This window comes from Lates calcarifer, linkage group LG18 (genome assembly GCF_001640805.2).
Source record: "Lates calcarifer isolate ASB-BC8 linkage group LG18, TLL_Latcal_v3, whole genome shotgun sequence".
Lineage (NCBI taxonomy): Eukaryota > Metazoa > Chordata > Actinopteri > Centropomidae > Lates > Lates calcarifer.
The window spans coordinates 4,236,837-4,264,600 of NC_066850.1; the positions used below are offsets into that span (position 1 = coordinate 4,236,837).

General features: G+C 40.7%; 1 protein-coding gene and 1 long non-coding RNA gene across 3 annotated transcripts in view; one reads left to right on the plus strand and one right to left on the minus strand.

Annotated features, from left to right (window-relative positions):
- LOC108899822 (proton myo-inositol cotransporter) overlaps window positions 1–25,224 on the minus strand; it is a 55,716-nt gene extending 30,492 nt beyond the window's left edge. Inside the window, exons 1-4 of one of the 2 annotated variants that reach the window (XM_018700488.2) lie at window positions 24,839–25,224; window positions 23,107–23,680; window positions 14,630–14,789; window positions 12,945–13,153 (exon numbers count right to left, since the gene is read on the minus strand). In XM_018700488.2, coding sequence (XP_018556004.1) covers window positions 12,945–13,153; window positions 14,630–14,789; window positions 23,107–23,653 — 916 coding nt within the window. In that variant the 5' untranslated portion in view covers window positions 23,654–23,680; window positions 24,839–25,224. Of the gene's footprint in view, window positions 1–12,944; window positions 13,154–14,629; window positions 14,790–23,106; window positions 23,945–24,838 lie in introns of those variants that run through there. The other variant, XM_018700487.2, reaches the window with a different exon arrangement.
- LOC127143525 (uncharacterized) lies at window positions 24,445–26,751 on the plus strand. Its single transcript, XR_007815023.1, has 3 exons — window positions 24,445–24,746; window positions 26,475–26,537; window positions 26,665–26,751. It is a non-coding gene; the product is annotated as an uncharacterized LOC127143525 (long non-coding RNA).
- The last annotated feature ends 1,013 nt before the right edge of the window (window positions 26,752–27,764 follow it).

Sequence of the window (27,764 nt, forward strand, 5' to 3'; positions counted from 1 at the left end):
CACACACACACACATATATATATATATGTATATGATTCTATACATGGTCCTTATCTAAGGTTTTTGATTGTATTGCCAAAGGTGTGTCTTTGTCCAGTTTAAAAGGGGCTTTTGACTTCACGCCATCCAGTCTCTATCGTTTCTGTCTGGACTGATTTAACCAAGTAGCTGAGTAAACCCACTTTGCTTCTCTGTTGGACATGGCTTCACAATCTTATCACCGGGAATGGAGGTCAAGAACATCAACAGTACTTGTACTTCCACTCAAGTCAAGAGTCAATCACCAAACAAATGGACCTCAATTTGAATGCAGACAGTGCGTTCAATTTGAGACAAGTAACAGCAAACACGACTCAAAGCAGAGTGATTGGCCACATCAGTGTTTGTAAAGAGACTCATTGGCAAAAGTGTGTGTTTGGCGGCAGGAGAGAAACAAGTGATCTGCATTTGAAGAGGTGCAGAGATGACCTTCATGTCTGCTGGGTGGAAGGGCCTGTGATGTGAATATGGTCTGGTTCTCCTGCGGGGTCAGTGGGGAGGAGAGGAGAGGAGAGGAAAGGACATTACATGAAAGGAAAGGAGGGAGAAAAAAGAAGAGCAAACAAGGAAAGAGGAAAAAAGAGGAGGAGAAAGGAAAGCTAAGAAGGGGCAAAATAAGCAGGATGGAGAGGAAAAGAAAGGTGAGCAGGGTAAAGAAGAGAAAGAAAAGAAATGAAAGTAAATGAAGAAAGAGGAGTGGGGAAGACAGGAAAGGAAAGGAACAGAAAGGAGGAGAGTAAAAGAGAGTGATGGAAATTGAAAGAAAGAATAGAAATGAGATGAAAGGAAAGAAAGTTAAAGAAGAGGAGAGAGGGGAATGGAAACTATAAGTAAGGAAAGAAATGAGATGAAAGAAAGGTAAAGGAAGGGAGAGAGAGGCAGTGGAAGGGGAAGAAAGGGAAAAGAGAGGGAAAGGAAAGTGAAGGAAAAAAGCTGCTGTCAAAGACACTGAGAGTTAAGAAAAGGTGAGAGGAAAACCACAGGGGGAAAAGAACCTGTTGTCATTGGAAACAGCAGTCGACTGGCTGCCATCCATATTTAACCTGCTGGTGTTTTAACTGCCATGGCATCCTAATACTCTGTTTTAGTTCAAATCATTCAGACAGCCTCTACAGATGTTGTTATTAATATCACACCATTAGGGAACTTCTAAACTGCACGTAACTAAAACATAATGTCAGATCTTTCTCCTTAAATAAAAAACTGAGAAGAAGCAGTTTAGCGGCAAAGAACTTCTCACATTTGATCTTGTCAAAATCTTTTTAAACACTGTCTTTTCTCTGTGTGACTCATTCACACCTCTTGTCTGAGCGGCCTCGAGGCAGATGGAGTGGGTTTAAGTAACACTCATACCAATCTATTGTGCCACGCGGCGGAGAGGCAGCGGTTCGTGATGTGCAGAGACAGCTTCGCTCAAAACAAAACTTCCAAAAGAAGATTAAGTGAACAAATCGATGTCTGATGGGATCTGTTCAAGCAAAGATAAATATTATGAATATTCTGTGATACAGACGAAATGACAAATAAATAGATAAAAATGTATCAAGCCTCAAGAAGAGCCACAAGAAGAGTTAATCTCAGGCGAAAGACACAAGCTGTAATAGCGAGATAGAGGGTGCATGAAATACTCCTTTGAAACTTCTTATCATTGCTCTAAAGTGCTGGCTCTGTTATTTGAGAGGGCCTGAGGCATTTAAATGTTGAACAGGGAAACAAATGTGTGTTGAAGAGACAGAGTGATCTCACAGAGATTTGTCTCCTCAAGGCAATCAGCAGCAAACTGTGATGAAAACAATGAACGACTCTTAGCACTGATTGCTCTTCAATTCCAAGCGATAAAATCTGAAAAAATATTTGTCTACACTGAATGTACCAATGGGATGTAATTGATTGTGTGTTACTTTGAAATGTGTGCTTCATCCAAAACAGAGTGCACAGTGGATATAGACTTGGTTTTTTCATTATTATGCTTGGCAGCATTTTCATTTGGACCAGGTTCTAAGGATCAAAAAGTGTGTGTGAGCCAAACAAAGCTTTTCCACATTTGTTTCAAATTACCATCAGATATCTGTATGGAGCTCAATACCAGAAAGAAACAGGTCAACAGCTTCATCAGTCTAGATGGGATTTTCAAACAGTGTGTCTATACTTGAAATAAAATAAAAATCTTTCTGTTTGGCTTCAGGTCCAGGTTATAGAAAATATTAAGGGTATTTCTGATTGATTGATTATTGGTGCTCTAAGCAAGAAAAATGAACCAGTGTAAAGAAGAAACCTCATCAGACATGTCTGCTGCATCCATTCCTTTAAATTCAGCGGCAAAAAGCTGCATTCTCTCTCTCTCTCTCTCTCACACACACACACACACACACAGAAACACACACTTATCTATCTATCCATTCCCATGTTTGCGTTTTGGCCAGCAATAACATTGCTGGAGCCATTCTGAAGTCTGCTGGTAATCAATCTAAATGAGTTATTGAGATTCATGACTTCCCTGCTGTACACCTGCCCTAGTGCAAATGACAGGGGTCTTCCTTTAGGGTGCACACACACGCGCGCGCACACAGAAATAAGAGGGAGTGAGTCAGAGAGAGTCGGTTTAGGGGAAACAGGAAACATAGGCACTGTTACCCATATCATCTGAATTTCTCATTTCCCTGTTTCCCATTAAAACCTATTTGGTTAATAGTTTTGCCAAAAAATAATTTACTGACCTAATAAACCCTCATCTATGGATGGAACATTTGCGTCATAACCATTACTGTGCTTGTTAATTTCAGCCAGGGCTCATTGGAGTTTCTGTACCCAAAACATACCAATTCAACAAGCGTATTTTAATTGAATAAAGCATCTCTGGATGAGTCACGGCTTCGCTATCGTCACTGGCATGTGGAAACTGGGACCCTGAAGCAGCATCTTCAGGAGAATATTGCTGCGTGTTGAAGTAGCCTTCATCATGTTGTGCTCTGCGAGTCGAATACGTGAAAAGCTCCGGTTGTGCCATTAAAAATCTCCTTTTGTTTTCCCTCTATCGTGAGTTGAGTGATGATTAGTCAAGGCTGAGGAATTGCAGTACACTGAAAATACACTTCTTCAAACTTTCAGACATCTCAAGATCCCTTTTACTTTTTCTTTAGTCAGTGAGAAGGTCATCAAATCCAGGGAGGTGCCACTCTGTGGAGGCGCAAATCTTTGTCTGAGATTGTCACATTAAAAGGTCTTGGTATGTGTAAAGCTGGAGAGCAGGACTTACATGTAAATGAAAGTCTGTTACTGCACTACATTCTTTCTATTAAAGGAGTAGTTGGACATTTTGCTAATGTCTGTCCTTTAAATGAAGCAAGAGCTGGGAGATGATTTAGCTTAGCATATCACCAACAATGGAAGTAGGGGTAAACAGCCGGTCTGGCTCTGTCCAGAGGTAACAAAATCAACCAACCACCACCTCTAATGCTCATCTTGTTTATTTAATCTGATGCAATAAAAGTGTGAACACAATAGGTTGTGGTTTTATGGACAGTTATTTCTTGGGAGCAATGAGAAAATGTATCCACTCATCCATCTCTTGGCTAGAAAGCGAGTACAGCAATTTCCCAAAATGTCAAACTCCTCTTTTAAGCCTTCAATTTCCTCCTGACATTGTGGTTTCTTGCTTCAATGGATTATATTGACTTATTAAAAATGTATTTTCTTATGAAAAATACACCAACTCCCTGTGTCATCCAGTAACGCGCTGATCTGTAAACAAATTAACATTTCTAACTCTTCTCCAAACTTTCTAGCTTACCTGTTCTTTCTGCTGAGAATAAAAAAAAACAATCCCATGCTCTGCATTGTGTATTGATTTTTCAACAAAAAGTAATGAATAATGTGAGCACCTACACGTACTGTGAGGATCAATATAGTTCTGCAACTGATGAATAGTGAATTAACAATCTGCAATAGCGATAAAATACTGGATCACTTCAATCTGGATTTGAATGCATTCATACTTTTGTTTTTGGACTATGTGGGCCTAGATAGAAACCAATTACTGCAGTAAGGAGAAAGATAATTCCCTAATCTCCCCTCTTTGCTTTCAGCAGAAGCAGCTTGCCTTGCTTTGCATCCTCTGCTAATGCAGCCTCAATAATAATTTCCCAGTTGGGATGTTGGCTTCATTTCCCTGCACTCCACCCTGCTACCCCAGCCACTGGCTCATTGTTGTAAAAACCAACGGCAACGTGTCATTTCCACTTATCTTGTATCAAAATATTTGTTCACATTACCCTCACATATTCTGTCAACCCGTTTAGGTTTTCTTAATGCTTAAGAACAAGGGGTGGAACAACAAGTGGGAATGAAGAGCACTAGAGCAGAAAGCAAATTTATTGGAAAGTAGATTAGCAGAGAAGACAGTGCCTCTAGGATGTTTAGATTCAATTAAGTCTTGATTTGAGAGCGAAACCTGTGAACCCAAGCTTACGTCAAGAAATTGTGATGCTCGATGTGAGGCGGCTACTACTGAGTTCATCAAAAAAGGTCACTCAAACCTAATGATGGTTATTTATTGATTTATATGTATGGGTCATGCTTGAATTTAAGATGCAGAATGAGGCTGTTCTGCAACTCCAAACTCTTTTTTTCCTCTGTGTAAAGCCCTGGTCTCAGACATCTGTCAGATGTGCGTGCAACGTGTTTGTGCCTGTGAGTCCGTATGAATAAGTAGCGATTATAATGGAATAACAGAAAAAATGGCATAAAATAAATCATTTAAAAACAGGCAGCAAGAGCATAAATGCTGAATGCTTTAGTTGACAAGTAACACAGTGTACCAGTCAATTACTTGGAAACAAATGGTTAAAACGATCCTGAGTCAAACAGAGAGGCAGGTTTAAGAGGAGATGGAACACAAATAAATACAGAGAAAAGCAATTGTCTTCAAACTGATATGAATAAACAAATATAAAACAGACTCTACATAGCTCTAATTTAATTCCCCACGCCTCAACTGATGTTGTGATTATGTATGTAATGCTACAGTCCCTACTTTAAATCTGTCTCAACTCTCTCCGTCTTTATAGCTTTCAAATGAAGTTGCATTCATTTACAAAACATTTGTGCATTCATCTTGATTACTGGCTGTGACTGTTGGCCTACCAAGACGTCTTATATAATGTAGTGATGGCACTGTGCTAAATTGATGTCAAAGTGCTTGACATTGAGCGATTTCTTTCATCTCTCCGAAATCAAAACTGATTCGTGCAGACTGAATAAACAGATGTCTTTCTTTAAAGGGATATTCTACCAAATATCTGTGTATCACTCTTTAAAGCTGAACTAATCAATATTTTTGTTTCAACAATGAACACGTGACTCACTGAGCATTTTAGCATCTTTAAGCTCATTGTTTTGATCCACTGTCATCACTTTCATCAACCTGCAGGCTGAATGATTTATCAAATTTTAACCAAAATTACAATTTGAAGTAATGCGATTAGCAAACCGCAAAGACTGCGATTATTTTAACAACTCCTGACTCTGACCCAGTGCACGTTGCATTGTTGGCCCTCTGTGACAGACAGTCATGCTCACCAATCAGAAGTAGTTTGTGGTGCTGAAATGGCTGCTGCCGCAGAGGGAACAGGTCGACAACTCACTACGTTAGGAGCAAGAAAAGCTCCTTCAAGTGTTGTAAGTCTCTGTAAAATCATAGATGGACAGGTGTCGAACCCAAACATCCATGAGTCAGATCAAATTATCACCTTTTATAAGAAAAATTCTCCCAACAGTGGCTCTAGATATTTTCCCAAAATGGTTCAGCCCTACCACTGGACACACCTGAGTAAAGGCTGATTCATGGCTGGAACATTGGATTGGAACATATGCATTCGCCCAATTGTAGTAGTTGTAGGGGAGCACAACTGTATACAAATCTGCAGCTGTCCATGTGTGTTCTGGAGTCTAATCAAGGCTTAATGGAGGACCAGAAAACAATCTAATAATCTAACCTGCATAAACGAATACATGCACTTTCTTTTGGTTTCAGAAGATACTTGTATGTTGTTGTTAAAACTGGTTACCATTTCCATAATAACTTCCATGAATCCAGGCTGATTACAGCCTCCATTCATAAATTCAAGTTGCAATCTACAAGCCTTTGTGTGGGAAGATGAATTCCACTCCACTGAACAAAATGTAGATGTATTCAGACTTTGAATCACTTTTCCTTTAATGTTTATTGCTTTGCTAATGTTTTAAAAGTGCTCTCCATATCTCTTTGTTACAGAAATGTCATGTACAATAGCTGCGTATAAAGTGATTCACTGCTTGATGCTGCCTCCATCACTCAGTGTCCACACATGCCCTTTGTTTTTCTGAGGTTACATCTGACTCTGCTCAGCGTTGCTTGAAACAAGAATTGTTATGAACAGGCCTTCCAAAGAAATCAATGTGTTCAATACAGTGCACTATGAAGTTTCTGGTGAAGAATGGCAGTATAATGGCTGACAGGACCAGCCCGCAATATTGCCACAATATTGCTTCTCCATCATAATTGCTGGCCCCCAACACCTCCATTTTCCACTTCACTTTCTCTTTGTCTTCGACCTCTCCTCCCCTCCCCTCTTATCCTCCCCCTAAAAAAACCCTCCCCTCCCCCGCCTCCTCTCCGCCTCTCAGGCTGAAAAGACGGTAATCGCAGCTCATTGACTTGGAGGTGACAGCACATCATCATCACATTTTTGAATGTGTTTCAGAGAGAAAGATAAAGTTGGCAGTCTGTGTTCTTTTCATTATTTCTACATAACCCTGACATTTCAGCACCAAAAATACAACCATAGATACAATATCCACTATTATTTTATTGGAACTAAAATGAAACACAGATATTATGTAAGAAACATTGGAAATTCATTTTAAATTGGAGAGAATACAGATGCTGCCATAACCTTATATTTTTATATTTACAGTAAGCTCTGACTGAATTGTCTTGGATTCAATCATTTGTACTAATAAACCATTTCCAGAAGAATAGGAAAAGTTTGCTTTTTGATTAGGATTTAAAGGTCATATTCCTGGTGAGTAGATGTTAGTTTCTACTAAGCAAATGTCAACACACGCACGGTTGAGAATTGCAATTCATGTAAAATAAGCCTTAAATAGGATACTGACAGCACTTTGACAGGAGGCGATGGGAGCCATGTGATGAAAAGCTACGTGCACTGCTGTTCTTTCTATAATAATCCCTCTGTCATTATCAGCTTTCTGACCACTGGGTGTTTTTTGCACCTCTGGCAATTCACGATGTGTTAAGCATGTGTGTGTGCGTGCATGCGAGAGGGAGGATGGGAGGGTTGTACACACTATAATCACTGTTACGTCGAGAGGTGAGAGGGAGGTAAAAAAAAGGGGGGGGTGAGAAGTGTTGTTTCCATGGTAACTGACATGTCAGCAAGGGGCTGTGTGCCTTTGTTTTTCCAGGTGAAAACACACACATACACACACACACACACACACACTTTGAGGCTACAGGTAAACATTTACATCTTTGTCAGGCTCATGAGTGGAGCCACTGACCACAAGTTAGAGAGAGCAAGGGCCAATCACAGAGGAGAATTTCAAACCAAAGGAGCAGATCTCTCAGAGAAAAAGGTTAATTATGGGGTCTGAGGAGTGAAGCCAGTTTTCTATGAGAATCTCCAGCTGAAGTGTAACAGCAGACTTAACAAGTGCTCTAAAGGGCAAAAAAGAGAAGCTGATGGAGAGCTTGCAATTCTTTAAACTATCCATGCTAATTTGGCCTTTACAATACCTTACAACGTCTAATGTTTATCAGAGTAGTGTTTAACCCAAGTTGCTTTATGCTGCATGTGAAAAAAAGTTCATATTGTTGGAGACAGAATCACTCTGGCCTGTCAAAGGTTTTATCAATGTGGCCCTGCAAAATTAACCCATGTATCTTGCCGATGCTTTGACTTGGGTGAAATACCGGCGAGCTAACCGCTAACACACTAGCTAGCTGGGACATGCTAGCACTCGTCAGTCACCTCCTTTCTGTTCTTCCTTCTTATGGGCAGTTTAATCTCTCCTGGCATTTTGTTCCAAGGTTTGTGCAGTGTTAACTCCTGAGATAGACTGTGTTGGAAAACATGGAGCACACTGTTCCAGTGCTTTGACATCAGTCTATCTACAAGAACTTTGCTCCTAGATCAATCAGGTGTGGGTTCGATGTCACCTGCAAAGACTGGGCCAATCAGACGGCTCAGTAACCAAATAAATAGTTTTGAACCCACAAGAGTGTTTTTTTTCCACCAGTTAATTCTCCCTCCATCTGTCTGTCTACCAATCTCTCTGTCCTTTCCATCTGTCTGTCTGTCTGGTTGCTAGGTGACAGCTGGTCTCGAGGTCGTACACCGACCCTAAAGAAGAGCATGTAAATTGCAAACGTAGCCACGAATTGATGTGGCACAGATGGTGGTCACACATTAAAAGATTCTTCACTTTGCATTTTAGTCACAAAGCACCTCAAGACCTCACAAAAGGAAACACCAAACACGAGCTGTTTTGTTACAGCGCTACAACAGATCTTGAGAAAGAGCGTTTGAACATATGTGCATATTTACAAAAGCAAAAAGAAAGAAAGAAAAAAAAAGAAGTACGGTAAATATAGAGGAGAGGATGAGGGGAGACATGAGCAGCATTGGGTTTTTAGTTCTTCAGAAAGGTGGAACTAAATTAAAAAGGTCAAATAACATTGTGCCATGTACTGTCTTCCTTTTCTGTTTGATTCCTCGCAAAGTTTAAAAAACACTCTTTATGTTAATCTCAGACTACATGAATTTTGCAGTGTGAGCTGACAAAATAAAACCTCCTCAAACTTAAAGAAGTTGGCCACGCGTGCAGTACCTCAGACACAGTGGTCTTGCTGCAGGTCTAGAAACAGCTCGCTGTCTGGTAACCTAATTGGACGCCCTCATTAAAGCTGTAATGCTACTATGTGTTTACACTGCAAGCAACTTGGAGCGACGATTCTGACCCATAGTCCAAGAGGCTCTGATTGCATTTATGCATTCAAAACAAAAAACATATTTCATTTGCTGTCTTCAAATCATCTCATTTAGTGTTGATTTGTTGATGAAGAGCTGGTTTGATGTCAACAAGCAAAAAGAAATCTTTGTTCTCAGCAAATCAAAAGATACTCAAATACACTTTAAAGTTAGGGCAGAGCAATAAAACAATCTCAATCAGGGATCTGAGATTGTGAAATGTCATATATGAGAATGTACTTCTCTCACATGTACCAAAAGTTGGTGAATCACAGTGACTTGTCAGGAACTTCTCTCAGAGTTCAGCAGAAAGCAACTGTCATTACAGAATTCATTTGGTATGTTTCCAATTTATGTGCCATGGGCCAGCTGCCAATTCAATCCTCCAGCTCCATCATCATCATCATCATCATCATCCAAACCAAAACCAAATGATGAGCTGTGTACAGAATAATGGCAGCGTCTCTGCAGGAAATTGTCTGCCATGCCAACTGGAGTTACAGAGACGCCAAAGTCAAACTCAAGCAAAACAACAATATTCCCATGTCTCAAATCTAGACAGTGGGTCCATTACTCACATTTCAGATTGAATCCAAGTGTTAAATGGCTACAAGATGACAAGCAGGCAGAGGATTATGATTATGGGAGCATGCTGTGTGATACAGGACACACGGACTCATGGGATCTATGTATGCCACACCTTCCAGAGTTATGTGTCCTTTGTTGTCAAGGTTGATTAGTTGCAGGATGAATCCAGTTCTCCTTCTCCCTTTCCTTATCTCCACCTTCTTTTACTATTCTTTCAGTCTTTTAGCCCACTTATCCTCTCCTGCCTGTTAATCAACCCTCCAATTTCCTCTCTTTTCCCCTCCATTACTCTCAAGGCACTCCTCATCATAGACAGGCTCAAACAAACAATAAGCTCTGCAGAGAAAGCTATAAAACAAATAAAGACCTGGGAATGAGATACACGTATCACTTTAATGTTTCACGCATGGAGGTAATGGCCAATTAAGACTTTCGCAGCAAATGCACAATTGAGAGACTGGAATATTGTACCCAAATTTTTAGATGGAGTGAATCGGGGAATCATGTTATGTACATGGATTGTAGCTGTTACGATAGATGTGGAAATGTTGTCCTTTAATTGTTTTCGTGCTAAGAGATATGTATCAAGAGAGAAGTCATTTCCAACGTCATCTCCACTTCACAGACCAGTTCTGAGCATTGTGACAAAAGCAGATTCAAGCTTAACAGTAATTAAAGCTAGCTTGATGGCTGAGACTGATGCTAACCCTCTCTGGCTGCTGAGCTAAGACACTACGCTTTGTGCTTTATTGTATTGTATGTTTCACTTTTAATTCTACATGAGAAACATCTTTTTGGTTGAGGACCAACCAATGTGTCTCACAGTTGTAATGCTCTCTTAAAAGAACTTTGGCCACAGGATTGTTCCAGGACATTCTGAAATGCTAATCTAAACTCAGATATAACAGAGTCTTATTGCCACATGGTGTATGTGCCATCCATCATAATCCATCATAATCCCACAAAATGCAGCAGCTAATGAAATGTTCCTTGGCCTTGGAAGTAATGCAGGGTTAAACTGCTAAGCTAGTTAGCTATAGATGTTTAAGTTTGCATCTTACATCAGAGCTGCCACACAATCAATTTAATCCATTCCTTACACTTTTGTTCTCATGTTTTTGACTTTAGAGAGGCTAAAAAAAAGACACCACCCTCCAAACATTTCCTACTACATGTCAGCTGCTTTTTTGTGTGTTTGAAGCTTTGCCTGCCTTCCTTCTCCTGTTATGATTTTACATGTGGTTTGCTTTGTTATTTCAGTGGCTAATTTAACATCTGGCCATGGGACAAGAGTCAGCCTTTTGCGTAAGATTGGCACATTCACAGTTATGATTATCAATGTTCATTGTCCCTGTAAACAAATGAATAAAATCAAAATTAAAATGACACAACAGTTTTGAAAGGAGGGTTCTAGGGAGAAACAGGAGGGTTGTAAGGAGTGAATGTGACACAAAGACAGCTTCAGAGATTGAATTTAAATTCACATCACTGCAGCAATTATGACACCATATGCTCTGTGTGTGAATGTGCATAATGTCTCTCTTTTGTGGGTTTAATTGTACTTCACTTTTGCTCTCTCACACACACATGAGCACAAACAGATGGCTGATAAAGACTATTATAAAATGTGAATAGGGAGTGATTTCTTCAACTGGTTTGAACAAGGATTGAAAGGAGATTTGAGGTGATGAAACAGCAATATTAGCTTATAAAACTCAATCAGCCATCATTCTGACAACCTTGTTCGAATACATCTGCTCACAGTGGCAAAGTGTCACATCAAGCAGCAGCATCCATGTGGTCAAGAAAAGGTCCGCTCTCACAATAAATGATCACGAAGAAGAACATTTCTATCTGCTCTGTCACATTAACCTCCTCCTCTCACTGTCCAGCAGAGATCTCTATTTAAAGCTGATTCACCTTGTTGAAAGCTGAAATGATGGGATGTTGACCACACAACTTCGTTGTATAAAGCAGTAGGTCTCAAAATTGAAAATACTCCAACTCAAAGTAGTAATCTTTGATATTTTCAGAGGATGGCTGACCTAAAAGGATTACATGCTCCTCTTCACACCTGTTGAGGTGTGATGAAACATCCCTGTTGTATAGGAAATTATCCACTTTATATTTCTGACGGTAACAGATGTTTTTCTGAATAAAAAGAAGAACAACAAAGTTATCACGAACACCGAAAGTCATGTTAGATGAAGAGGCGGATAAAATAGCTCCACCCACAGAAACTCAAATTACAGTAGCCACAGTTCTGCTCACACTGCTCTATTGACAGGCCACCGCCATTGCCCCAGGCGTCGAGGGAATGTTACTGAGCAACTGAATGACTTGCTTCAATAGGAAAGACTTCATCACGCAGCAGGAGGGGAGCATGAACTGTCTAATCAGCCTCACCGAGGAGAATCAAAGAGACTGAAAAGGATTCTGCTGCCTTCAAGGCCCAAGGTCGTGACTCTGCCAGCTGTGAGGTGTTAATAATATGATCGCAGGAATTAGCCAGTTCCTTTCAAACATATTTCCAATCATCTCTTGAATCCCACATCAATGTACTCCTTTGCAGGAGGAGGTCATCTATTTTTCCACTCTTACAAAAGTCTGACAAGCTACCTGAACTAAGCTAAAGCTACCTGACAGCGAGATTTAGCTGCTGAGGTAATCAAAAACGTGGAGAAACACCGGTTCACTTTGCTTAATAAAAATAAAATATTCCAAGAATTTAATGTTAGATGGTCTAGTTGTACTGTTCTACCAAGCTGTTGTACAAAGTGTGCTTACCTTGTGCTTTGTATGTTCCTTCACAATTATAATAGGTAGGAACAGTGCTATATTAAAGTTATGATCCTTAAGATTTTCATGAACTCAGACCCCAGTTTTGAAACTATTTACCATCTGAATTTCTTCAGGAATAGCCTTCCAGTCAGTTGTTATTTACAGTCAGTAGTTACTTCTCTATAACAGTTTTAATTGTTTGTGGCGGGGTCCACCATTCTGACACTTGAAGTTGCTTTCATACACACAAGGGATTCACAGGAAACAGTACATACATATAATCCAGCACAAGCTCCAGCACTAATGCCGTATTAGAGTTGTGTCAAGTGACTGTAATCCCACCATTTCATACTGCTGCAGCTTCACTCTAAAGGCGTTGCATGTCATGTCTGCATGCTAAACTGATGTCCAACTCATTATGGATATTACCAAAAGCTTTTTGCCTCTCTTGCCTCCCTGTCAACCCCCTTGAACAACTCCCCTCCTTCTCTCTTCCCGTCTACTCACCTCCTCCACTGTCCTTCTCCTCCTCCTCGATGCTGTTCTTGATGCTGTCGTACTCCTCGTCAATGTTCTGGTTGCCCCGGATCTGACTGAGCACACGGCGGGCCTTCTGGGTCAGCCCGCGCTGGATTAACCAGCGAGGGCTCTCCGGCAGGAACAGGAATCCCATGAACTGGAGCACGGCGGGGAGCACTGACAGACCCAACATGTACCTGAGGAGGTAGAGAGGGAGGGGGAGAATGCACAGAATGAGGAATTGAATTACAATCACAGAAACAACAAAAAGGTGCTCAGAGTTTTGGGGTAATTACAGATTTTGTAAACTGGAGTATGCCACGCAAATGTGAATTTGATGCAGAAATATGATCCACAAAGGTTGTCCTCAGTATTCCATTTATGTTGAGCTATTTGCCAGCAAGCATCAGGTGGTTTAGTTCATTAAAATTAAACATGGGGGAGAATGTCAAGGCTTAGATTCTTCTGCTTAAAATAACCTTAGCATTTGCAATTAGCATCCAGCTTTAAGCCTGAATGTAACATTTGAAGCGTTGTAATTATGTGCACCAGTTACTATAAGTATATTACAGACATATACTTCTAATTGGTCCATAGGGTTAAGTGAACAGTATAAAATAAACTAGAAGAAATTATTTAATATAAATATAACCATTAGTACACACAGAAACATACTAATTGAATGCATGCTTATGTTTTGCACTTCAAACCCAAACTATAAAGTTTATTTCTCATATCATGACAGAGCAACTTTACCCAAACAAAACCAGTGATACACTCGACTATTATGTTGAGAGGAAAATTGCAGCTCTGTATCCACTCATGCACGCAATCAGGGTTCAACTCATTCTGCAAAAAGGTCACCCTGAGAATCCAAAAAGAATTATATGGTAGGAAGGCCAAAGAATAAGAGGGTACAAGAGAGGTGAGTGAGGGAGGAAAAGACTGTAATAGTGATAAATGGTCATAGAGCTTTAATTTTAGAGGTAGAAGAAGTGTAGAAGCAGCAGGTAGTTGATTTTATCAAGTCCAAAGAGAGGACAAAAATCCATACATTTATACTGAAGTGAACCAGACATTTAAGGCTGTTCTTCTGTGGCGCAGACACAGACGTCAATCAGACAACATTCATGCTCTAAACTCAATAAGTGTCTCCAAAAAGCCATTATCATGTATGAATCATGCCAATCTAGGGCTTTCTAAACGATCCCTGCTGTCTCCATCAGAACTGCAGCTGAAGCAAATCCTTACGAAAAGGACGATTCTTATCATACAGCTCAATATTCAAACACCCCAGAGACTATAAAACGGCATTCAGTGTGACGTCAGGAAAGAGCGCAAACAGAAGCGGGAAAGAAAAGAGAAGGTAACAGATAAAAGAAAGCATACTGTATCTTTCAAATGTACAGTACGTCTGCTCTCAGCAAATGTTAGGGGCTGACCCATGCATGTGCTGACATTTAAAATGAGAGTCTGAGCCAGGACGACTTTTTCTGGCATTTGATATGATAAGAACCCAAAGAAAAGATGCTAATATCATATCTGTTTCTGTTGGTGTCCTTTGTGTACCCACATAAGAGAAGCACATGCACCTGGTGTTTTGTGCTTTTGGTCTAAATTGTAACTTCACATTTTATGTTCGTATGTCTGAAATGTGTGTCTGTGTGTCTGACCTCCACCCGCCGTGCTGCATGTAGCTGAAGGCGCCATCGATGAGGCTGGCAGTGAACTGTCCCCCAGTGATGAAGAGGGTGTTAACGGTCACCAGCTGACCCCTGAGATGGGGTGGAGAGGCCTCAGCGATGTACACAGGCACTGTCATAGAGGCAATACCTGCAGGGAGGCAAGAGAGTTAGCTGCTGTAGCAAAGCTTGAGGAAATACAGTTACATGAAAGGAGTTTACATTACAACTGTACATGATGCATAAGGTATGAATCTATCAACATTAAACTAATAAACTTATCTTAATGCTGCTATAGTAATATTTTCATAATTACAATGGATTGATCTGTGCAATGTGAAAGGGGATTTTTTTTATTAAAATCTGTGCTTTGTTTTACAAAATATGTGGGTTTTACATCATTAATAGTAATTTCAATTATTTCAATTACCTCTATTGTTGATAACAAAGTTACTTATTTAAAATTACTTTGACCTTTGACCTTGACATTAACAATAACAACAGCGTCATGTGGATGTAAAGCAAACCCAACAGACACAAAGAAATACTATAGTCCATGTCAGTAATGGGTTGTGCACTACTGTGATCACACAGTGTATACACATTCACAACAAGACACACATGCAGTCACACTTGTGTTCTCTCTCTCTCACACACACACACACACACACGCACAGAGCAAACAGTGTGTGTTTGCCCAGGATGAATCTGACGAGGTACCATGAGACCGTAGCTTTCTACAGCTGGCTCCTGATAAGCTCTATTAATAGTCTGCCACTGCTTTCTACACTTCCCCCTCCTCACCTCCCCTCTCCTCCCCTCTCTTCCCCTCCTTACTGCCACCACCCTGCCCTCAACAGCCCGCCATGACTACGTGGCTACCTGTTGCTATGGAAACCACTTGCTGGGAAACCAGGCGCGCTTGTCTCCGAGCGGGCACCACACTGTGGCAGCTCTGGGAAGGCAAATCGATAACGGAGGGAGAGAGAGGAGGATTTCTCTTCTTCCTTTTTGCTTTTTCACAAGAGAGTGCAGAGGTTTGGGAAGGGAACTCACCTTCATCAGCATGACAAAGCAGTGTCCACCACACGGGACTCTGGGTAAAGTCATAGCTCAGTGCCCTGTGGTCATGTCTCTGAATAATCAGAGAAGACCCCAAAATCAGTTTTCCAGTCTGCGGTTACACCGAGAGATATGATTCTTGTCTCTTTTGTTTTTCTTCCAAATTGATTTATTGACCGTGCAAACACATCCTGAAGATTTAGAGTCAAATCTTTATCTTAGTTATGGCTAAAAAAGGATTAGCATCTGATGGCGGAAATCCAAGATCCAGATCATCACCGAAATCTAATCAGCTGCTCTTTGGCATGAAGCCTGTCTGCTCTGGGCAATTTGATGGAAATCTATTCATAAGCTTTTGAGAGATGCTGCTGAAAGAGAGACGGGAAACCCATAACCTCTGTGGCAGAGGTTACAGCAGCACTAGAGCTTTTAAAATAACAAAACACAGTGTACTTGTTTTGTCGTGTACACGGCGCAGTGGCCTTGTGACATGTCGCATCTGTGACACCACCCATAAGTTTCTCAGTACAACCTGACTTTTAGGAAACAGTGCATAGAAGAAATACATCTTAAGAGACTTTTGCTCTGGCTTTAGCATTCAGCTGATCACAGCCTGCTCTTTACTTCAGAAACATAAGCAGCACACTCTGCTGCTGCCTAGCAAAGGCCTGCAAATTAATACTCTTTTCACCCTGAAGCATGACTTAGCAGCATAACACACAGACACAGACTCTTATGGCCTGTGCCAAACTAAAGATCATTATATACAATTTTGATTGAATAGGTGGAATTCTGTGAGAAACTTCTTAATTTTGGTCTTCAGTAGTAGAAGTAGAAGTACACTGACAGCTATGTTATTTGAAGTGTCAAGGGTTTTGGAAGTTGCCATGTAATGTTAGGAAACCTCTGGAAACCTTATAACCATGAATGTATTAAGAGCATCAGGTTTGGTGTCACCATTCAGTGTTGCTGCCGGTTTGTCCCACTATTTACTAGCCTTCCTATATTTGTGTGAGAAATTGTTCCATCCTCAAAAACAAAATTAATACCTCCGCAGTCTAGCTTCTAGCAGCTGTCTTCTGCTCTTAGAAAGGACATTTCCTGAATGTAGAGACCATCACAGACATGACAGACATGAGTCAGTAGCTCTGCTAGGTGAGCACCTGTATGAGTAATAATCTGCCAGTCCTCTCTAATGTAATGTACCGTTATCGTATCGTTACATAAGACCCTGCCATGACAGAAGTCCAGGAATCACATGTTATCGCTAACATGTCACAATAGTGACACAATAGTGTCACATCAATTCTTGGCTGCACATAGACTTGAACACCAGGCAAGCTGGTTTCATTTAAGGTGAGATCATCTCACTGAGGATAACCTGTAACCACCTGCAGCAAGATGTGAAATGGAAATGATCCCTTACTCAGTAAATGAAACCAGACCATCTTTGAGTCTGGTATGAAATATCTAGCTCTATTTATATGTCTGGGAACAGTGATTAGCCTCTGTACTCTGATTTCTCTGAGTGCTGTGAAAAATGTAGACACAGATAGATTTCATTCCAATCTATAGTGCAGTTCATCAGCAGAGACAGCAAACACCAAAAGACAAGAAATCTGTTTTCACTCCTATCTATCTGACAGACAGCTGAATTGTGACTGTGTGACACTGTATGTTTATATACTTGTGTAACATTATGCAGATGCACACATGCATAGACATATGCACAGATTTCAGCGTGCGTAGCAGGAATCCTTAAGATCTTTATTGGCTGTAATGTCTCCATCTGTATTCCCCTCATTCAACTGGACCTCCTCTCCTCCCTCTTCTCTCTGCTAGATTTCCCTCCTTGCTCCCTTGTTCTATCTATTTATCCATATGCATCAGCAGCTTGTCTCCATGCAAGCCACGCCTGCTGCTAGAGACAACCCATATGCCTGTTAGTGAGATACTACAGCATCTACTGAGTAAAGGATCATTTCCATTTCACATCTTGCTGCAGGTGGTTACAGGGCAAATATGCTCGATCCCATTAAAGCGACAACCGTTACAGGCCAGAAAAAAGGTCAAATACTGTGCAGCCTTGCCTCAGTTTATTGACCATCTAAAATGAAGTATTTCTGGCTAGGAGTGTCTAGAGCAGCTAAATAGTCATTTTATGTTGCACTGGCTTTAAAAAAGCAGCGTTTGTTCATTTTTAAGAATGCTACAAATTCCACATATCCTGTGTGTTGATGTTGCATATTTCCAGTAAGCTTTACCTCCACTGAAAAATCACTGTGCTGAAACAATAAGTAATACATGTTCATAATTATAGGCCTTTTTCGGTTACATACTATGATAGAATTTGTGGGAAATTAACTGTTGTTTTTCAATATACATATAACCAAAATACAAATTATTCATTCAAAAAAAAAGTAAAGTTACAGTTGAAATAACATATTTTATCTTTACATTATGTAACTGTATGTCTTTGGTTGTTGTTTTGGTCTCTTAAGTCTAATGCTGGTGTCTAATTCTGATCAGTGTCATTCTCTGTGCAGAACTTTACTTTGACTAGACAGTGAGAGATCAGAAAAGTAAACTAGATTCAGTGGGAGCTGCTCTCGTCCTACATCACTCTGACTGCGTAGAGGACATGTTTCGAGTCAAGTGGCATTACAGTATTTTGATACAAGTGAAGGCATCTTAAGTCTTCATATTCCTCTGAAGCTCTCCAGGGGAGAAACTGCAAAAACAAGCAGAATTACCACGATTACAGGCTGCATTTTTACACTCACTTGGATATGAGTCTCTTACAAACTCAGACACGCTGTGTTCCCTTTCTCATTAATGAGCTGTGTTTTCAGCACCAGGGACAGCTCCCAGCAACACACACACACACACACACACACACACACACAGAAAAAGACTCTAAAGTCATTGTCTGGTCAGACTCAGCCTCAAAGCAGCAAAGCACAGTTAAACAAAGGATCTGTCTGGTCTTGTGAAGGCAACCTGAAGGCACAAAGTACAAAGCTCGGGACTGACTCATTTGATCAGAGTACGAGGGAGATACTTCACTAGATCCTCCCTCACTGTGATGTAGTAAAGACATAGGCAGGACATTTTCTGGTACTAAGTAGCTGGTTGTGATGCAGGAAGCTAATTAGATGCTAATGGAGGATTGCTGAAAATGCAGACTGAGGAAAAGCAAAAACTCCCCCAGACAAAGCTGCTGTTGACTTTTAAATGAAGATGATGAGTGATAAAAGCAGGAGAGATTGTGACCTTTATTAATTAAATTAAATAACATGTACCTATTTCACACTGGATTTAGTCAACAATTATGTTTGTCCAAAGGCATATTATCGTACACTACTACTATATAGCTCCTCATTATGATGTAACTTCCTCAGAGATTCGTCACACAAAATTCTATGACTTCTTGTTCTTGCAAAACCATTTTGGGGAAAAAATAAAAATACACAAATGTCAAGCCAGAAACAACTCATTTCCTAAACACTTGACATTTTAGTGATGTGATTTCCACATTGCAACAAAAATATGCGCATAAACAAATCTCTCATTAAGTCTACATTTGGCTTCCACCTAGTTAGTGCAAGAATTGCGGCTTAATTATATAAACCAACCAATTAATTACCAAGCCTCAAGGTAATAATTAAATGTTATCACAATCTAATTAAGAGCACTATTTTTATGCAGACCCTCCGTCTACTGTTTCCAAGGACAGAACAATTCAACATTAGCAACTGCTTGACAATCTAGCCAGAAAACAGGATTATTCACACACTGGGAGGATGACTGTGTGTACTTCTGTTTGTGCGTAAGTGTGTTTGTGTGTGGGGGAATAGATTCTGACTAACTGAGGCTGCAGGTATTAGAGTAGATTTCTTTTTAAAAAAATGTTATGGCTCTTGTTAACCCTTCAGTTCCAACCTTTCGGCACACAGAGCTCACTGAGAATTGAAGTTAGTGATGTCACAAAAGTCACATTTGATGTGAGATCTGGAGTTTTGAGAGTCCAGACTCTGGTTGTTGGTGGTGAATCTATTAGTGTGTGGTGTGACTGTGTTGGTTATTTGTCATCATGTGTTTTCTACATCAGTTAAGATTGTAAAAATCTTTTAGTGTGTGCCCGGCTTAAAGGGATTCTGTAAATCATTGACTGAAGTAGATGTAGAGATGGTTGGTTGGTAAAGTAAGTAAGTAAATTTCTGCTTACTGCAAAATAACTAATTGAAAATCACACAATAAAGATGGCTAACAAAAGTAGATTTCTCCTATAAGATTGAAACATCTTTCCACCAATATCCTGCGTGGCAAGAAAATTGCAGTTGCCAAGTCGTGTAATAAATCTTGTCAATCCTGACAGTCTGGTTCAATACGGTCTGTCTGCTCAGACTAACAACGGCTCGCAACACACAACAGTTCATGTGCTCAGGCAAAGGTCAGCTCAACAATAACTGGCCAGGAGCAGACATACCAGGGGCGTACGGGTAGAGATACATGGAGGCAGGGCATGGCGGTGTATGGCCTTTCCTGGTCTGACAAACAGCTCTGATGACCTTTTTGGCGAGTTCAGCTCGGAAATGCTAAGCAATTGGGCTTCTCTGAGAACCGGCGGTCATGTTAATGTGAGCGTGCAGGTGACAGGCTCGGGCCGGAATAATTGCATGCGATGAAAAATGTTGCTTTATTAGTGTCTCCAGCAGCTAATTACAGTGCCAGAATGTGTTTCATTATCCATCAGGGCCTGGCTCGTGCATGCTTGTGTAATGAAGATCACTGTATGGGAAAAGATTTTGATGGCAGAAGGGGAGGAGATACTTATAATGAAACAGCCACTTATAATTTGAACAGCCGAAATGACCCATGTGATTAGTTTCCTCCCTATATTAGAAATCAGAGCTCATGTGTAAATGATAGCAGTATTTTCAATCCTCATTTCACATGTTCATTTGGGAAAAGGCAACATAATTTCCTCACCTATTATCTTTTCATATTAAAATCTCTTAAAATATTTATTTTTCCATCTCACCTTTCATTATCTGTGATTGTAAACAAACATTACTGGCATAACATACTGGCATTACTGCCATAGGATATTTTTTCGCGACAGGTCTAGTGTTAAATTTCCAAAAAGCCTACAGTAGTAAACAATCACTGTGTGCTTCCACCAGCAACAAGTATACTAATATCCTGAAAAGGGTACAATGAATGTGCTGGCAAAAGAGCAGTGGGAGTAGAAAATGTGTCAGCATATGGTTTGTTGTGTTGTTTTTTGTGACAGGAGACAGATCTTGACTAGTAACAGACTGAAGATTGATGCTGAGCTTGCAATGTTTCTTCTAGACTGGTAAGTAAATGTTGGCTGTGCAGGCGCTGCAAAGCTTACAAATAGTTCCTTTAACGCAGCATGCCTAGTATAGCCAGACCAATAGTGGATTTTTGAGGGCAATACCAATATTGATGTTTAGGAGTTTAATCTAAGTGGTGGACAAACTATTTAAAGGTGGCAGTCTTTATACAAAACTCAAACCTAACTTGGCAATTTCAACAATTTTCCTGTTACTTATTGGCTAACATTTACACCAACACAAAGATACCGTATCTGCAACAAGCCAATAAGATATATCAAGCTGGCTGGCTGCATGAAGCTCCTCCAGATCCCCAGATGACATTATGTTAGAGTTCACATGCAGACTAGTACTCCCCGCGACAAGTAAACTAAACCTCATAAGGTTTCATTCTGGTGCTTTATGGGCAATGCAAAAAAAAAAGAAAAAGAAAAAAAGAAGTGGATGGGAAGTGAGAGAGTCCATGATGGATAAGATTCAAAGGGTATGCAATGGGGAATTTTATAAACATTTGCATTTCTGTATGCCAGAAAATTTGGATAATTAAACTGATCAGAACCATCTGTCTAACTTACTATGTTAACTGCTCAAAATTACACATTCTATTTGTCTTCATAAAAAAAAGTGGCAGCAATCTGCTGTCATCAACGGAACCCTTTGTTTAGCTTGTTTTTATAAACTCCTCTGTAAATGCTCTAATTGATACACAGAAAAAATAAGTTTGAGAAGAACTGATGTCTTTATAGAACTGGCTTCTCCTTTGTACTGTTTTAGTGCAAAGGAAAAGGCTAATATATGTTTTATGAGCTTTTCTCAATGCTGTAACATGCACAGTGTAGCTGAAGATATTAGGGCTACGAAGCTTTAATTTAGTTTGAAGAGGAAGTAAACATGTAGTTCTTCACTATGGTCAGGGATGTTTATTATAGAATTAAGCTTCTTCTCCTATCCCAGAGGTTAGATAAGGAGGGGAAAACGTTCTGCAATTCCTCCACTCATCGCAGAGAGGAGCGCTTACTACTCTCAAAGGAGGTGGCAGCAGCAGACGAGTGCCATCAACGTGGCGCTCAGCCAGTTTTAACAGCCCTCTGCACGGAGGATGTGACTCATGAGTAACAGCAGCCACTATAAATAATTTGGGGTACATTGAATTTTGATCAAAAGGCATGTTGCATGTAAAAGCATGCACAGGACGCAGGGAGGCAAAGAGAGGGATGATTCAAGAGGGGAGAAAGCAGAGAGTGAAAAATATTCATAGAGGGGAGGAAGTAGTGGAAAGGGAATGTGCAAAGGTGTGTGTAGGGGAGAAAGCAGGGATGGGGCAGCCAATCAGATAAATGCAACTCAGACATCAGGGTGTAATGAAAGCAACCTCACTGACACTAAAAGTCTCTTTGTGTGTGTGCTTTGTGGGTTTATCTTGGCTTCCTCTGGGCACGCTGGGATAATATCCGCCCTGTATTTGTCATTCAGAATGACTTTCCCCTTTATCACTTAATGGTACATAACCAAATCCAATAATAATCATAATGAGGAGAATAATAACAAAGACAGCAAGTTGTCTGACAGCCAGTGGCATGCAGCTTGAGCAAGCAGAGAGCCATGCTGTGTAATCAGAAGCTGTGAGTAATTGCAAATATCAGGCCCCGAGGCAGGGGCTGAGGGGAGGAGGACGGAGAGCAACAAACAGAAACACAACAGCAGGCTTTAAGACCTCTGGCGTTGAGGACCACTTCAACTGATTCTGACCCCTGAACTTTCTTATGGAGAGCAAGAGCAGGGGAAATATTAAAGCAAAAATCAATAAAAGTTACATTGTCATTATTGCTGTCAACAGGGTGAGATTATTTCACTGGTTTCCATGAGAAGCAACTTTGTCTTTGGCTCTGTGACAGTTTAAATGCAATAAAGTGTTTTTAAAATGTAATTTAAAACTCATTTCACAGTTTGTTGTTTTCACAAAACCAAGCTAAAACCCACGCCTGTAGGATTATAATGCAATGTTTGCTCAAAAAAATGCATGCAATGCAAAATGCGTCTTACCGAGCCCCACTCCGACGATGAGCCTCCCCGTCAGGAGCACCTCTTTGCCGGGGGCGGTGCTGAGCACGATCCCCCCGACGGTGAAGCAGAAGCTGGCCACCAGTATGCACACTCTGCGCCCGAAGAGCCCGTTGAGGAAGCCGCCCAGCAGGGCAGACAGGGCGGCCGCGGCCACAGTACTTGATATGAGCACTTCCTGCCACAGGGCGCTCAGGTCCAGCTCCCTCTTGAGCAGGAGCATGGCCCCGGAGATCACCCCGGTGTCGTAGCCGAACATGAACCCCCCGAGAGCGGAGAAGACGGCCAGGACGTAGACGAAGCCGGGCGTGACATCTTGCTGGAACTGCTTGCGGGCAGCCCTCTCCAGGTCCCCGGTGGAGGAAGAGGAGGCTGCTGCTGCTGCTGCTGGTGGTGGTGTGGACCCGGCGGCGGAGGCTCCCGCGGAGGCGCCCTGGCTGCTGATGCTGGCGCTGGAGGGAGCTTTGATGAGACTCCGCTCTCCTCCGTCGTTCACTTTCTTCCACCGCTCGCCCATCAGGTTGCTCATACTACGGAGGTTGTAGTCATGGTCGACCTGCTTTCGCGACATATGGGAAATACAACACAAGACAGTGCTGCTGAGTTCTATTTGATGCTCTTAAAAAAAGAAAACACACTCACCCACTTAACTAATTTACCCTCCCTCAGTCTGGAGTTGCTGCTAAGTTTGTTGTCCGAAACCACTCCCAAATACAAACACTGGCTGCTGAATAAAGTTGCTCTCCAGCCTTGTGTGTATCAGTGTTGCCTATCACATCCCTGTGGTCCTGATGGGAGAGTTGAAGAAGACTGAGGGAGAGGGAAAGGTAAGATAGGAGGAGTGTAGTGGACGACTCCGTCACTAACAGCGTCGGCGTGACGCAAAGAAATATTGTTTTGAAAGCATGATGCTGGAGTGGAGAGAGTAGATCATTTATGGTAAGGATTCACTGGGTTATAATTCAATTAAAACATGGAAATTGCACATTGAAAATAGACACACACACACAGCAGGCACAAGCAACATCTACCCCTCTTAACACACAAGTAACTGAATGTAAATATATGTAGTCTACATATAACATATTCATGAAATTAGTTGATATATGCAAATATAAATATAGATTCATACCGATAAGACACATTTAAAACAGGCTTCATAATCATGATGTTTCACCTGACACACTGTAAAAGAAAAAAGAAAATGGCTGCCCTCTGCAGGACCAACTGTGGTATTACAGCTCCGTGTTTCTGGAGAACAGGTGGTATCTGAGCTACTGTACCCCTTTTCTGAACACACAAGCAGCCCCATAGTCAGCTATGAGGTCTAGACCAGGTCTGGACCTATGTGCATGTGGCGAATACATTTCATTTTATTATGTGAGCGAATGTGTTGTGACACTTACAAACCCCCTGCCGACGTATCTGTTAGGCTAATGTTGGAGAAAACACCAGGCAGAACAGTCAACAAATCTGAACGAAGTGTTTGTAAAAGCTCCACAGTCGTATCGATCTGCTAAATAAGACTTTTTAAGCCAATGTGAACTTATTTATCAGTGATATGTGCCCGTGTTTTTGTCACATCTGATAGTCGAATGGATAAGGACATGACCCTACCAGCAGTAAGTAAGAGTTTGTCTACCGACAAGTATATTCTCTATTTGGAAAACCAGAATTTGATCAGCCTAGGTACATATTAACGTTACATATTTACCTTGTTCACATATCTGTTGAACCGGTTCCTTAACAACCCGTGGGACAGCAGCGCCTTCGAGCGACATTTTGTATCAGCTAAACGTTATCAAGCTAGCTACCCGAATAATTAGCTAGCGTTAGCTAATGCAATCTAATTGTAGCTAGCTAGTTAGCTAGGCTTGCTAGCGGTAAAGCGGGAAGTCCCGGAACACAGAGAAGGTGCTGTTCCGGTGGGTCAGGGGTAACTAGCAAACTAGCCAACAGTAATAAAGTTGTCGCAACAGGTTGCTTGCAGTGTCTGTGGTAAAATTAACTACCTGGCCAGAAGAGACGTGATGAAGCTGTATAAGTTTGTAGCTAACTAGCTCTTAGTGATATCACAACTGAGCAAAGTGCGTGAATGCCAAATTAGCTTGCTAACTAGCTATGTTTAATTTTTGCAGCAGGCATATTGTGGTGTTGTTACTTATTTATTTTTCAAAATTGTTAAGATAAACTTTTTTCCCCATAATAATTTTGCTGTTTGTAAGTTACACAGTGATTCACATGCATTAAACATTCACTAGAATGCAGGAAATTACATGTCTGACACTAAAGTTTTCCTGGGACAAAGTACAAAAGTACAGTACTGGCTATGGCCTGCATACAAGTTAATCATCTCAAAAGAACTGAATATACAATATTTCAGTGTTCAGTGAATTCAGATATCGAAAATTTCTGCCAACAAGAACAGATCCACTGTCTTTGTGAACTTGGGATCTAAATGTCTATTAAAGAGTTGAATCCAAGTGTAAGACATTATCAAACTTATAACCTTTGTACTTACCTTTATAGAATGATTCACAGTTAGTAATCTGGCATTACTCAAGGTTAACAACAACCTGCCTAATGATCACTTTTATGATCACTGCCGGGAGATGCAGTTTGTGACACAATGACTATACTTGCTTTCATGAGATCACTTTCTTGATTTATTTAGTAATTGTTTGGTCTATAAAATCTCAAGAATAATGGACAATGCCCACCACACTTTCTAAAATCCCAGGCTGACATATTCAAGTCCAAAAACCAGACATTTTCATCTGTCCTGTTGAGAACTATCTTCACACACTCGACCATTATCACTGCCTGCCTTCTCCATTTTTGATGAAGCTTATAACACAAAGAGTAACCTCTGTGAATGTGCTATATGGCTGCAGACTGGAGAAATGGCTTGACTGTAAGTGCATCCATGTGCATTCATGTATGGGGCAGATCAATATGTGGACAGTGGTGTCACACAAAGTGGAGAATGAGTATGGCTTGATAATGGCCTATGATGGAGTCCATTAGAGAAGGAGGGCAATAATGGGACAGGGTTACACATGGTGGTGCTTATGGTTTCATGGTGAAAACCTATAATGTCTCTCCAACAGAATTTAACCTTGTGACTCCAGCTGATTTAGATCTGCTAGTAGTAGGGCCTAAGGGTGGTGATGTTTGTTGGTCAGGCTGTCGACAACTGGCCAGGTAATCTAAAATTTGGTGTGGATCACAGCTAGAAATCAGGCAGTGTTTGATCTTTTCACTATCACCAAAATCAGACCAAGATTCCCATAAAATTTACTGAACTCATTCATGCTCCACGAGAATAAAGCAAACTCTTTCCATTTCAGCTGCTTCTAAACCAACAGCCTGCATACCATGTGGACGCAGAAATCAAGCTCAGAAGTTAATTTGTGAGTAGACATTTCATAGCAGCATACACATTGATTAAATAGGCAAGTTGTGTTCCTTTATTGATCTGAAGTAAGACAGCAGCTTCCATGGTGCAACTGATTGACTTAGCCTCTGTATTGTTTGCAGCCAGATATAATTGATGAAGGCCCTCAGCCAGAAAGGGTGGAACATCTTTAACATCCTGATGGGTTGTCAGATTTCCAAGCCTCAGGTGGCAGCAGCTGGTATCAGCAGTTTTTCCTCTGTTTCTGTGTTTATGATATTGGAACAGAATAATTTCCTCCTTTAACCAAGACTCAATATTCAGGCTTCACCTGTGAAATAAAGCAAATCACTACTAGGAACATAGCAGGAGAGAAGTACAGGCAAGTAGAAGTACAAATTTGACTTTAGTTTTACCTTTAACTTCAGAAAATGTATATTTACAGTTGATCTTCAGTCCTGAGTTCTAATTTCTACACACTAGGAATTTTAATTACAGTGTGTCTCAAGTGACAGGTGGCTGATCTCAGGTTTACTGATGTGCTGATAAGCCACTTAATCCTTTTACCACCTCACTTATTTAAGCTAATAATAAGCATTTGACTCAGTTTGCAGCTCTAAATAGAATGTTTACTAAAAAGAAATCTGAATAGCTGCAGAATACATCTTTAAATGTGATGTGGTACTTGACTTCAGCTCTCAAATTGAAAAATAATTAACTACATCCTGGTTCATGCACCCTGACCGTTTACCCAGCCTCATTTGTCATTAGTCTGTTGCCCTTTCTTAACCTGCAAGGCATTATCTAGCCTACCAGTGTTTGCCAAAAGTAAGCATCCCTCTTTCTTCATAACACAGGACTTAATATCTTACCCATTAGGGGTGAGGTTGTTGGCATTGACATATTGCTGTCTTTAGCTGTTTCCCTTAGTTTTACTCAATAGTTTGCAGAAAGAATGAAATATGTTCAAAAGAATAGTTTCTAATTCCAATTTAAAAACCCCACAGATATTTACCAGGCATCATTAATATTGCACGTAGTATTGCAATAAGTATTGCACCAGGAAACATGCACCTTAAAGAGGGAACATGCTCAAGTTTCCAACTCTGCTCTTGATGTTGAGTCTTTCTGTAGTTGTCTGACCTCTTGTTGACCAAGTTTTCTCTTTCATACAAACAATCACATTTCACTTTTCGGTGGGTTGTCAGACCAGCTGAAGTACAACATTACAGGGGGAAAGTAG